This window comes from Papio anubis, chromosome 12, assembly GCF_008728515.1.
Source record: "Papio anubis isolate 15944 chromosome 12, Panubis1.0, whole genome shotgun sequence".
In the NCBI taxonomy this organism is placed as follows: domain Eukaryota; kingdom Metazoa; phylum Chordata; class Mammalia; order Primates; family Cercopithecidae; genus Papio; species Papio anubis.
Genome location: NC_044987.1, coordinates 87,536,513 through 87,551,291, shown reverse-complemented (window position 1 = coordinate 87,551,291; position 14,779 = coordinate 87,536,513). Strand labels below are relative to the sequence as shown.

Here is a 14,779-nt window from a genome sequence, read left to right as displayed (position 1 = left end):
AGGAGTATGGCGTGAACCCGGGAGGCGGGGCTTGCAGTGAGCTGAGATCCGGCCACTGCACTCCAGCCTGGGCAACAGAGCCAGACTCCGTCTCAAAATAAAATAAAATAAAATAAAATAAAATAAAATAAAATTCTCCAAATTCTATACTCTATCAAGTTATTGCAAATGTAAGAAGGCATGAAAAACACTGTTTTCTCAGGTAAACAAAAGCTCAGATGTATCCTTTCTGCATGTTTACAGAAAAACTACTTAAAGATGTAATCAATTGACTGAGACATGAACCCACATAAGGAATGCAAAATGGAACTGAAAGTATTATAAAACAGCTAGTAGGCTCATTGAAATAAATTAAAATGGCCTAACTATAAAGAATTATTTTAGATAATACAGCCAAAAATGTAAATGCTAACTAACAGTTATCATAAGAGTAGACATTAATATCTAAATCCCAAGATAGTATTTAAAGAGCCAAGAAGTAGGGTAGCAGAAGAAGAAGAAAAACAAATAAAGGAGTATTACTTTATCACCTTACATGACGGTGGTTAATCAATAAATATTATTTTAAAAGCATACTTAAAAAAGTATTTAAATACTTTTTATCTTAAAAAATACTAAAGTCAGTGATGAGTAAATTAAAAAAATAAAAGGAATGTCATTAAATCACTAGTGAAGAGGTAAAATCAAATATATATAATGGACATAAGAAATTATAAAAGTTCAATAAAACACAAAAACTAAAAATACAAAAGAAGGTAACAGCGGTGTATCCTGATATAATTACCCTTTTACAGAAAACACACTCAGATTTGTTTGCCCAAAACACATCGGATATTTGCTGCTTATTAAATCATCAACAATATGAATATAGATAAGAGTATATAAGAATTAGGGTTTTAATAAATTAAGTTACAATTATATGATAAAAATACCCTACAATCAATAAAATCGTGTTTTAAAATAATTTAATTAAAGAGGAATGTGCTGATAATATATAAGTAGACTCCATTTAGCAAAATATATATACATGTGTCATATATGAACATATATGCATAGATAACCAAAGTAATTAGAAGGAAGTATTCCAACTTGTTTACATTGGTGTTACTTCTATGAATTATTTTAAATTTTTTCTCAGTACTTTCCTGTATTTTATAATTTTAATTTAGAAAAAAATTGACTAAGAAACACAAGATACCAGATTAAGTGGAAAGATATATCAGGCTTCTGGATTGCGATACAGAATAAAGATGTCATTTCTTTATTAGGCAGTTACGCATTTAATACAATTAATCAAAATGGATTTTAAACTTTGCCATGATATTCTAACATTTTACAAGTACAAAAAGTGAAAGTGCCCCAAAAAAATTCAAACAGGAAGGAGTATACATAATGAAATACTCACAATCAGAAACATGGAATGAAATACACAAAATCACTAACCCTGATTACCTAAAGTGGTAGAATTATGGGTGAGTTTATATTTTTCTATTATAAATTTACCCCAGTACACATAGCTTCTTTTATGAAATGTTGAAAATAACAGCTTATTATCTTTTTAGAAACCACTTAAAATTATAGTAAAATGATGGAATGCTTTTTATTTTCTTTATACATATCTATATTCTGTAAACTTAGTATACATAGTATGTATTATTCCTAAATTCAGAAGATAAAAAACTTTGGTTTTTAAAATTGTCTTCCAATATCCATCTTCCACTACATTAAAAAGTCAACCAACACCTCACTGCTCCAATTTAAATGTGTTTCCTCTTATACAGTCTTCAGAGGCAATAGCAAAAAGTTTCAGTCTTCAAACAACAGGTGATCTGACATGTCATCTTTTCTGAAAGAGCTAAAATGGGTTAGCCTAAAACTCAGCCTTCCCATGAATTGCTCAGTTTTCTGTAAAAATGTTAGTTTCTATTTCTGACTTAGTTTTGACAGAGTAAAGGACAAGGGATTTTTTTTAAGAGAAACTTAACTCCTCTTTTAGAATAATAGCAAAATAAATAAAAGAAAAAAATTACTATATTTCTTCAAAAGGTGTTTACTTTAAAATGACGAAATGTTTCATTGTGTGCTCTGCTACAGGTTGCAATTACATAAATACTTTTACGAAGATATGTAATCTATCTATCTACCCTTTCAACCAGCTATCCATCTATCCATTATTCCCAGAAATACTCCCAAACACAAATGTGTGTTTTTCTCTCTCATGCATACTTTATTTTACTACTATATATGTGGATATGAACAAATTATATATATAGCATTACTCTGAATTTTCTATTTTGCATAAATATGCAGAGATGTAATCATAAAATCTCTGGGTTTTTCTTCATCATTGTTTTCTCTTTCCCTGAACGTCCCTCAATTGTTAATCCTGTCTTTCTCAAGTTCTCCATGATTATATACACACAAGCAATGTATGTATAAAGTTTGTAGGAAATGTAAAAACATGTTTCCTTAGATATTCTTTTACTTAGATGGAATAGATTCTAGGCAGATTATGTGCTTTATATTAAAAGATGTCCACCCAAATTAGATGAAAGTATCTTTTTCTGCATATCCTCACTAGCAAAATTATGCTTTTTAGTGTATTGCACCATTATTATTTTGATTGCTCTCATTATTGCTACTGAATTGGAGCATCCTTTCAGTTTAATCTTCTATGAATCACCCTTCTGTATGTTTTGTTGTCTTCTCTCTAGTTTTGTAAGAACTTATCCTATATAATAGATATCAATCTTTTTCCTATCTTCTATATTACTAACATTTATTTTTCAAATTAGCTGTTAGAAATTAGCAAACTATTCTTGCTTTATGTTTTTTAAAATTACATAAACATATTTACAGATTTATGATTTCTAGTCTTAAGAAGTTTCTCACTCCTAGATTGTGTATATAGTCTCTCCAATTTTCTCATAGAACTTGTATATTCAAATTTTCACAAATTTTTTACACCATCTAGAAGTTATTCTTGAATCCAAATTTTAATATGGGTCAATTTTATTTTCCTCAAATCTGACAGGCATTGTAACAGCATCATTTTTTAATAATGCACCATTTTCTCAATGAATTAAAATATTTTTATCTTCAATTAAATGCCTTTATTTAGCAGAATCAATTTTTGGATTATTTCCTCCACTAATCCACTTGCCTATTCTTGTATCAATATTGTATTGATTCATTACAGTGATTTTATCGTGTAATCTTACATCTAGTAAGGCAGGTTTCCTCTTACTTTTTAATTAAAAAAACATCTTGTCACTTTTTGCCCCATATAAACTAAGGATCACATCATCCAAATTTAATGAACAAAGTAATTTACATGTACAATACATGTATATATGAATTTTGGGAGTATTAGCTCTTTTTATTTGTATTCTTTCTGATCTGTCTATCCATCCATGCATTCATGCATCCATCCATCCATCTTGAGACAGGATCTTGCTCTGTCACCAAGGTTGGAATGCAATGGCATGACTAGGGCCCACTGCAATCTCAACCTCCTGAGTCCCACCACAGCCTCCTGAGTACCTGGGACTACAGGTGCGCACCACCATTTCTCTGTAAGAAACAGTGTCTCACTATGTTGCCAGGATTGGTCTCTTAACTCCTGGGCTCAAGAGATCCTCTGGCTTTGGCCTCACAAAGTGGTGGGGTTGCAGGCATGATCCTCTTCACTCCATCCTCTTTTTATAATATTAATTCTCTCTACCTCAAATATGTCTTCCCTTTGGTTCAAATCTTCTTGTATGCCCTTCAAAAAATTATAGTTTTCCCACTTGGAAGTGCGCTTTTTGTTAAATTTATTACTAAATATTTTATATAATTTTAGGTGCTTTTGTGAATAGAATATTTTTTCCCATTTCCCTTTCTAGGTACTGCTGGGGCTCAGAAAGCAATAGCCCCAAGTGAAAGCCTAAGAAGCAGCCTCAGAAGCAAAGTTACCTTCTGACCACCTCTTTCCCTCCTGTCTCTCATTTTCCTCAGAGACAAGCCACACTAGAATCCCTCTTCCCCAACGTGGGTCATAGAAACCAGAATCCCTTTCCTCCAAAGCCAGATTTAAAGCATAAAATATTATTCTAACCTCCCCCATAGAAACCAGAACCTTTTTTCTCCAAAGCCAGCTTCAAAGCCTAAAATACTACTCTAACTTCCCCTACTTCTTTCTGTGTAACAGAATAGATGACCCTAAAGAAATTAAGACCCTCATTCCACAGGAGTCCTACCTTCATACCCAGGAGAAAGGAATGATGCATAGAGAGACCTTATTGAGTTCCCCCAACTCAGCCAGTTAGTGTTAGACCATATATCCTTTTTGTCCAATCATAGCTCTACATGCTCTCCATACTTTATTGAATTTAAACATAAAAAATGGATAGTTCTCGCTATATCTTTGCATCTTCTTTCTGAAGGACCCTGTGCCATGTAAAACTATGATCAAATAAATTTGTTATTATTTTCTCTTGTCAACCTCTCTTTGTTATAGGGGTATCAGCTGTGACCCTTATAATAGAAAGGAAAGGGCTGACTTTCTTGTTGTCCCTAGAGTTCTTCTATTCTGAATAGAGTTTTAAATTTTTAGCTAAACATCATCTTATTAATTTTATAAGTCTTTGGGGTTTTTAACTATTCAGTAAATCATTATAAGAAGAATATTCTAATTAGACTTTGTCAGATCTTGAAAAAATATTGAGAAATATTATTTATAGAAGTTAAATCCTATTTACATCCTAATTTTGTCTTAAATAGTTATAGTACTTCACATTTTAGGAAAATACTGCTTGTCCTTGATTGAGAATATTTTACATTTAAGTAGTTTCCTTAAATGAAATTTTAATAAGAATAGCTAGTTGATTATTGTCATGCTTATCAATCTATCATTGATTAACCACCTGACATGGAACATTCCATCTTCATGAAATAAACTTCATTAGGCCATAGGTATTACTATTTTAATTAAATGAAAGGTGAATTAGACATACTAGTATTTCCTTTCCAATTTTTATATTTCTATACTTCAGCAAACTTAGACATTTTTCCTTTTTATACTATCTCGATCAAGATTTGGTATTAGGCCAGGCATGGTGGCTCATGCCTATAATCCCAGTCCTTTGGGAGGCTGAGGTGGGATGATCACTTGAGCTCAGGAGTTTAAGACCAGCCTGAGCAACATAGGGAGACCTCATCTCTACTAAAAATAAAAAATTAGACAAGTGCATACCTGTAGTCTCAGCTACTTGAGAGGCTGAGGCAGAAGGGTCAGGAAGCAGAGGCTGCAGTAAGCTATGATGGCATCACTGCACTCCAGCCTGGGCAAAACAGTGAAAACTTGTCTCCAATAAAAAAAAAAGATGGGTATTAAAATTATGCTAGATTCATAATATTAATGGAAATAATTTTCCAAATTTACCATGGTCAGGATTAGTGTAAAAGGCATTGCTATTTCCTCTTTTTTTTTTTTTTTTTTTTTTTTTTTTTGTTTTTTTTTTTTTTGAGACGGAGTCTCGCTCTGTCGCCCAGGCTGGAGTGCAGTGGCCAGATCTCAGCTCACTGCAAGCTCCGCCTCCCGGGTTTACGCCATTCTCCTGCCTCAGCCTCCCGAGTAGCTGGGACTACAGGCGCCTGCCACCTCGCCCGGCTAATTTTTTGTACTTTTTAGTAGAGACGGGGTTTCACCGTGTTAGCCAGGATGGTCTCGATCTCCTGACCTCGTGATCCGCCCGTCTCGGCCTCCCAAAGTGCTGGGATTACAGGCTTGAGCCACCGCGCCCGGCCCTTTTTTTTTTTAAGAATTAAATAACTGCAAATCCATTTGGTCAGGGTGTTTTTTTCTATATACTTCAGCTACCTTCTGATTTCTATTATGGTGATGACATTCAAATTTTATAACTATTAATCAAGTTTTAATAATTTATATTTTGTTAGGATATCATTCATTTCATCTAGGTTTTGCAAGTTACCAGAGAGTTGCAGTTTTATTATCTTATGATGAACTTATCTTGTATCTATGGTTGGTCTTCCTTCTCAATCTTAATCACACGTTTAAGCTCTAGAAATCAGGCTCAAAAGTGATTTTGCTATTTTCAAAGACTGATCTCTTGCGATTTCTTTATCCTTTCAATTTTTTTCTTTTTTTTTTTTTGTTGTTTATAGTTTCCTTGATTCTAGCTTTTATCTGTATTAATTCCTTCTTCACGGCTTACTCTGATCTGCTTCCTTTTTCTTATGTAATTTATTTTGTTTGACAAAGAAATCATTTTGTCAATGAAGTAAAAAAAAGTCTCAAGATTTGAGCCAAAGCAGTAATATTTAATAAAATGAGATTGTGAGGCTAGGGATTAGAATACATGTCCCAGGTCTGTCCCCATAAAGTCACTTATGCCTTCTAGCAAATCACTTCATCTATCTGGCTAATAGTTTCCACATCTATAAACTAAAAAGAATATACAGCCTGATAGTTCCTGTTAGGTTAAAAAAAATTACACATCGTAAAATTTATAAACTTTAAGCTACATTTGAGAAAGTGGAGTGTTTAAAGGAATAAGAGCCATTGAAATCACTGGATTGGGAATCATTGCCTTAAGAAACAACAATATCTTAGGAAAATTCAGTTTTTCTATGACAGTAAAATATGACTGGCCCTCTTTATCTGTGGATCCCACATCAATTGATTCAACTAACTGCAGATCATAAAAAAAGATAGGTGCATCTGTACTGAACATGTACAAAACTTTTTTCCTTGTCATTATTCCCTAAACAATAAAGCATAACAACTGTTTAAACAGTATTTACTTTGTATTAGGTAAGTAACTTAGAGATGATTTGAAGTATATGGGAGGATGTGTGTAGGTTATATGCAAATACTGCACCATTTTATATAAGGGAATTGAGCATCCATGGATTTTGGTATCCACTTGTCCTCAAGTACAAAGGGACTGCTGTATAAAAGAGGTCTATACCTCATGCATGTTCACATCATAACCAAGTGAAATCATACAATGTTTCACAAATATGAATGCTCTAATAAAACATCTTATTAAAGAAGGTACGTCTAAGTTACACTGCAGAAGACAGATAGATTTAAAATATTAAAAATTAGTACCATGTAATTAAACCACATCTTCATATTATTCTTGGAAGAAATGAAATAATCTGGGGTCAAATGGTAGGCTTCAGGGACTCCATAAATTCTGTGATCTTGCAAACAAAAGCTTATGTGTATTTATTTATAGTTTTATGGGGAGAGTTAATCACATTCATTAGATGTGCAAAGAGTTTGGGACCAGAAAGAGACTGTAAATACTATTCTAGATGACGAATTAAACTTTCTATTCTTAGTGTCTAATTAAACTTTTCCATGGTCATATTTTTGGAACTTCACCAAAGAGACCATTTTGCTGTTGAATAGCTACAACTAGTAAAAACTCTAGTCCACATCAAGTCAAAACTTCAACTTTTGATGGGAACTATAGTTCACATCAACTCAAAATTACCTCTCAAATTCCCATCTATTTTCTTGACTCCAGTCTCTGATGAATGACAGAATAAAACAATTTCCCATTCCTGAAAACAGTCCTTTATGTATTTGGAGAGACCCATCTTAGCTCCAAGATATTTTTCTCTTTTAAAATGATGGCTTTAAACAACAAATCATGTAAACTCTACTCCCTAATTCAAAATGTTTCTTTAAAGGCAGATGGTTTTACCACTCCATTCATGTAATATTTTATATTTTTAAGAAGTTCTTTAGTTATACATCACTTTTTCTGATAGAAGGGTGGATCACTCTAGATTTATTTGTGAATTTCGGAAAATTCAAAGCAAACAAGTATATTATGTTGATGTATATGTCCCCATGAGTTCTACAGAATTCTCACATACTTATTTACTCTGCTAAATTCTTAGAAATAAACTCATAAAAATGTTTAAAAATTATTTTTTGACTATGAGTTATTGTCAAAATATTATTTGTGGATGGATTCCAAAACATTTTCAGTCTTGTAAGTGGAAGACATTTTTGTATTTCTTTTTATGGATTCAGAAAGGATAACTGAAAAATAGCATTACTTTAAGTGGCACTAAAAATATCACTTACATTAATTATTTTTGGGGAAAAAAATTGAGAAAATATTTAATGGAGTAAAATATAGCCCATGCAAAGCAGAACAAACTCCAAAGTGGTAAGCCAAGCTCTGTAAAACTAAGAACGAAAATCAAATAAATATGCAACGGTATTACTTACGGATACAACTCTGAAAGATGTTCAGCTAATGCATAAGCTGTCGGGTCTCTGTCCAAGGCATACAAAACAATATCTGACTCCTTCTGTAGAATGGCTTTTGTGTGCCCTCCCGAACCAAATGTCATATCTAGAAAAATCTAGCAAACACAGAAAAAGAAAATTACAACTTAGCATAAACAAAACTTATTCTTGACAACTATCTCAATTTCTAGAAGCACACAATGATTTTCAGAGTTGACAGTAAATAGGAAAATAATTACAATGGTTTTGCCTATGGTTGAATTTGTTATATGTGAGATCTGGCTCAATTATGAGTGATCAGTCTAAAAGAACTGATCAGACTATCAGTAAAATAACCTCTGACACAGACTGGCTAATTCAAGACAAATTTATATTTCTCTCTATAAGGTCAAACTGGTCACACTGTTGTGCCCCCCGCTCTTTAATACTTTCCAGCATCCAGCTGGTAATAACATTTTCAATAGTTTCTCATTTGGAGATGGCTTACAATTAGTGTGGCTCATTTTATCTCAATTTCTCTTAATGCTTTCTATGAAAATGATACTCAAGAAGAGAAAAGACAGAGAGATAGAGAGAATAAACATCCATAATAATAAATAGGCACAGGATAAATCAGATAAAATCTTGAAAACTGACAAACTTACAGATTATATCTGTAATAACAAAATAACAAATATGAACTGAGAAGAAAAAAAAAAGCTTTTCAAGTCAAAACACGTAGGGTAAATTATAGGTTTGACATGAAGTATTTATGTCTTTGGGATCATTACTTAAAGCTGCAAAATTCCAGTGTCTTTAGCATTTAAAAAGAAAATGAAGAAGAAAAGAAGATACTATCACCACCTGCCTAATTGGTAAGGTAACATATCATTTCTTGTGTAAATCAAAATACTTTTAAGAGTGAAACATTTGCCAGTAATAATTTTGCCAGGACAACAGGATAGGATGTACTTGAGTACATATCACTCAATGCTTGGCTCATTCCAGATATATAGTATGGTTAATTGAATCTGAATCTATTTATTGGCTATTTGGCCACACTCCAAAGAGAAAAGTCATGTCACAGTTGAGCAAGAAACCAGACCTGGATTATAAGAAATACATGTGTGTACTAGTTGGTTGATTGTGACTAGTTTGCAACTCAAGACATTCTCCACATATTCCCTTCAAGTTATGCTCTTAGTTTAATGGGACCTTTCAGCAAACTTCATTGGTGTTATGAAAATAAAAACAATTACTCTAATAATATTGACTACAATGACGAATAACATAAGTCTATTGGCTAGATTTAAAAATACCTAAACATACAATTTTCTTAAAGTTCATGTGCATAGTACATAAGAAGGGAAATTCCTGTCATAGATTTGAATATATTTCCCTGCTCTGAATGTTTCCACTTATTTCAGGGACAGTGATCGGAAACTGGGCACGCAATTATGCTTTGATTTTTTGGCTCCTATCTACCATGCTGAGTCCCATCCTCTGATCATGTCCTCATAAAAGTTAGCCTGCTATTGAAAGAATAACATGGAAGAAATCTTCTGATCAAAATTAGAGGATGGACATAAAATAGAAAAAGATGTAAATGTGGTAAAAATGTACAAGCATTGCTTTTTAACACAAATGTTTTAGTGTGACTTAACTTTGTACTTCTATCGCTGTCACCATAAAAGGCATGGCTAAATATATTTTTCACCATTTTAAACAATATCTTTTTATTTTTAGAAACACTTAAATCTCAAGATGAAATAATTTCCTTTGCCAGTAACTTATTTTATACATCTATGAATTGGTAAAATCTTCCACTATACATTACATCAATTTAAAAATTTTAAGAAGTTCAACATAATTTAACCGAAGAATTTTTTCCCAGGCAAAATTATAAACTACTTCCTTGTCATGGTATTAATACCAAGCCTTGCTATAACTCTGGATTTAAACTAAAAGTAGATTAAATAAAACAATTTAGACATGATTACCCTTATTCCAAGACAAGAAAGTCCCAATCAGTATTTAAAGAAAAATCATCATCATTAGCAATATTCTGAAAAATGTGATTATAATTTACATGATTATTTGTAATATATCATGATTATGCCCTTGTAGATGTACTGACAATCAAGAAAGTTTCCACAGGGGGAAAAAAAATCTGTTACTACTAGTCAAGTGTAACACAGAAAGCAAAAAGCAGCAGACAAATGGAATTTGTGAAACTAGAGGTAAAACCCACCATATGTCCTGAGTTAATACGTGATTGGAGCCATCAACTCTCATTTTTACAATTCTAGTACTCATTGTTCATCACATGTAATAGTGACATCTAGGCCTCATGAGCCAACCAGCACTACAATTGAAAAGGGAGCCAATTAGTTTTCACCTTCCTCTAGGTCACTAACATAAGACCACAGTTTAAAATCTGTATGAGTTGCAAATAAAAAAAGCAACTGGTCAATTTGTGTGGTTAACAAAGAAATGCACAAGAACAAATAAATCTGAATGTTTCAAAGTAACCCTTCTATGGATCTCATCTATACATATATTCCAAATGTATATTTTGTGCTCCAAACATACATGGAACTCTTTCTTTGAAATTACCTGATATAATTTATCCATAAAACAAAACTCACATTGTAATACTAAGTTTATTCTGGTTATTTAACTGACAACCTGTATAACCCTAAACAAAACACTTGAATTCTTTAAGTCTCAATTGTTTCATCTAAGAATAAATGGGAATAAAAGGTACCCCTGTTTATCTCACAGAGATTTATAAAGATTACCTTATGTCATCATTACAATCACGAAGGAGATGTCATTAGATGTTATATATACATTTCACAAACTAAGACTGCACTAAACTAGTAAGTGGCAAATGCAGGAATTGAATAAAGATGAATCTGGGCTTAAAACCTGTGTTCTTTCACACACCTCTCTGTCTTATTAAGTCATAAAGTCTATATCTGCATACTGCTTTATGGTTTACCGAGCATCGATGTTTTCCTACTCCACTAAAAAATGCTCCATGAGGGAATTAGACAACTGGCATTATATCCATTTTTACAAAAAAAAAAAAAAAAAAAGGGAAAACTTAGGTGCAGAGAGAAAATGTGACTTGATTAAGATCCTATTACTAGTAAGTGAGGGGAAGTGAACTCTAAACTAGGTCTCGCCAACACTAAATTCTCTGTTCTTTCTGAAGAGTGAAAGAGGAAGAAAAGGCAAAAGTGAAAGAGAGAACAAAAAATGTAAGACATGATTGGGGTTCAGAATCAAAATGAAAGTGAATTAAAGTAAAAAAAATTACAAACCAGCATTTGAGGAAAATGATTCCTGATTTCTACAATCCCCCAACTTTACCTCCAACTTAATATGGCAGCATCAGTGCAAAACAGTAGGTGCTAAGTAATGTGATATGAATAAAGGAGCTCAGTCTCCCAAGGTAACTATGTTAAAGGTAACAATTTTCATTTGTGCATTTGAGTCTAGAAACATTCTTCAAAATATAAGACTCATTACCACAGGACCATATAAAGTAGTTATAATTCAGCTCGAGATGTCCAAGATTTTGAGAGTCATTTAACATCAATGTATTCCTAATATTGCCAATTGATTCATTAATTAATGATCTGTTATTAATCTTATTATTTAACTCTTTTGCACCATGTTTTTATTTGCTGATCACTCTCCTTTACATTTGAAATAAGAAAACTAATAGGCTAGTTCTTTTTAATCAAATGCAACTAAATGTCATTTTATCCCCTATGTTCTTCAAATATGGACAGACACAGACACCATATTTCACAGGTCAAAGGGACATAACAGACTATCCCACCCCCTCCTTTTACTTATGAGGAAACCAAGGTCTGGAGAGGTTACCTGGTAGCTAGTTGGGGCAAAGCTAATAGTAAAATGTAGATCCTATGTCCTTTCTACATCATCTCCTAAAACTTACCCACTGAAATTATATAATCACATTGAAATATAAACAACTGTTTCTTCAAAAAGTTTTCTCTTTCTTAATATGAAGATACATAGGTAAACACTGTTCCTATACAATGATTTTTCCAATACAGTTAAAAACAACCAGTGTTCTACCAATCTAATTTTTTAAGTCTTTTAATTCAAACCTGTTAATTAAGTCTCCAAGAAAGATAATTATTTTGTATATGGTTTGGTATAAATGTCCACCTATTATCTGTAACAGTTACTGATGAAGACTGACTTACTGACAGGTTACACATTCCAATTTGATTTTGAAATTTAAAAATGATTTTTAAAATCATAGACTCATAGGTGGTTAGAGCAATCAGGACCCATGGAAATAATGCACGTTTAATTCCTTTACTGTACATACTGTTCCACCTTTCTAAAGAATACATAGCTCTATAGTTTCACATCTCTCAAATTTGATATCCTTTAAGACTCATCTCAGACTCCTCTCTGGAGTTGGAGATTGACAGAAATCAAGGCATTGGCCCAAGATCATCTTGCAGAGACTAGATAATTATTTACTTTTTTCAATCCAATCATTCTAATCATTGAAATTTTCACACTGGAACAACACTGTCAAAAATGAACATGAAAACATTTTTAGCCATAAACAGTATGAGGGCAGATCTTCCAATTTCATTTTCCTAATGTTGATTAGTCATTTTCAATCTGTGGAAGATTTTTAATAGTAAGTTCCCATCTTAATTTGGAAACAATATGGCCTGACTTCACTTTAAAACTTCATCCTTGGTTTAATTAGATCCCATTGGTCAATTTTGGCTTTTGCTGCTGTTGCTTTTGGTGTTTTAGACATGAAGTCTTTGCCCATGCCTATGTCCTGAATGGTACTACCTAGGTTTTCCTCTAGGATTTTTATGGTATTAGGTCTAACATTTAAGTCTCTAATCCATCTTGAATTAATTTTCGTATGAGGAGTAAGGAAAGGATCCAGTTTCAGCTTTCTACTTATGGCTAGCCAATTTTCCCAGCACCATTTATTAAATAGGGAATCCTTTCCCCATTTCTTGTTTTTCTCAGGTTTGTCAAAGATCAGATGGCTGTAGATGTGTGGTATTATTTCTGAGGACTCTGTTCTGTTCCATTGGTCTATATCTCTGTTTTGGTACCAGTACCATGCTGTTTTGGTTACTGTAGCCTTGTAGTATAGTTTGAAGTCAGGTAGCGTGATGCCTCCAGCTTTGTTCTTTTGACTTAGGATTGTCTTGGAGATGCGGGCTCTTTTTTGGTTCCATATGAACTTTAAAGCAGTTTTTTCCAATTCTGTGAAGAAACTCATTGGTAGCTTGATGGGGATGGCATTGAATCTATAAATTACCTTGGGCAGTATGGCCATTTTCACGATATTGATTCTTCCTATCCATGAGCATGGTATGTTCTTCCATTTGTTTGTGTCCTCTTTTATTTCACTGAGCAGTGGTTTGTAGTTCTCCTTGAAGAGGTCCTTTACATCCCTTGTAAGTTGGATTCCTAGGTATTTGATTCTCTTTGAAGCAATTGTGAATGGAAGTTCATTCATGATTTGGCTCTGTGTTTGTCTGTTATTGGTGTATAAGAATGCTTGTGATTTTTGCACATTAATTTTGTATCCTGAGACTTTGCCGAAGTTGCTTATCAGCTTAAGGAGATTTTGGGCTGAGACAATGGGGTTTTCTAAATATACAATCATGTCATCTGCAAACAGGGACAATTTGACTTCTTCTTTTCCTAACTGAATACCCCTGATTTCTTTCTCTTGCCTAATTGCCCTAGCCAGAACTTCCAACACTATGTTGAATAGGAGTGGTGAGAGAGGGCATCCCTGTCTTGTGCCAGTTTTCAAAGGGAATTTGACAAATGGGATCTAATTAAACTAAAGAGCTTCTGCACAGCAAAAGAAACTACCATCAGAGTGAACAGGCAACCTACAGAATGGGAGAAAATTTTTGCAATCTACTCATCTGACAAAGGGCTAATATCCAGAACCTACAAAGAACTCCAACAAATTTACAAGAAAAAAACAAACAACCCCATCAAAAAGTGGGCAAAGGATATGAACAGACATTTCTCAAAAGAGGACATTCATACAGCCAACAGACATATGAAAAAATGCTCATCATCACTGGCCATCAGAGAAATGCAAATCAAAACCACAATGAGATACCATCTCACACCAGTTAGAATGGCGATCATTAAAAAGTCAGGAAACAACAGGTGCTGGAGAGGATGTGGAGAAATAGGAACACTTTTACACTGTTGGTGGGATTGTAAACTAGTTCAACCATTATGGAAAACAGTATGGCGATTCCTCAAGGATCTAGAACTAGATGTACCACATGACCCAGCCATCCCATTACTGGGGATATACCCAAAGGATTATAAATCATGCTGCTATAAAGACACATGCACACGTATGTTTATTGCAGCACTATTCACAATAGCAAAGACTTGGAATCAACCCAAATGTCCATCAGTGACAGATTGGATGAAGAAAATGTGGCACATATACACCAT

The 14,779-nt window shown here is 33.2% G+C and overlaps 1 protein-coding gene across 7 annotated transcripts in view; it reads right to left on the bottom strand.

The window, feature by feature from the left end:
• Positions 1 to 14,779, bottom strand: part of METTL15 (methyltransferase like 15) — a 432,137-nt gene that overhangs the window by 317,010 nt on the left and 100,348 nt on the right. For all 7 annotated transcript variants that reach the window (XR_002517048.1, XR_002517047.1, XM_021925940.2 and 4 more), the window contains one exon: positions 8,258 to 8,394. Coding sequence is in view for 5 of the 7 variants with exons in the window: in XM_021925940.2 (XP_021781632.2) it covers positions 8,258 to 8,394 (137 nt within the window). In the remaining 2 variants the exon portion in view is untranslated. The remainder of the gene's footprint in view (positions 1 to 8,257; positions 8,395 to 14,779) is intronic.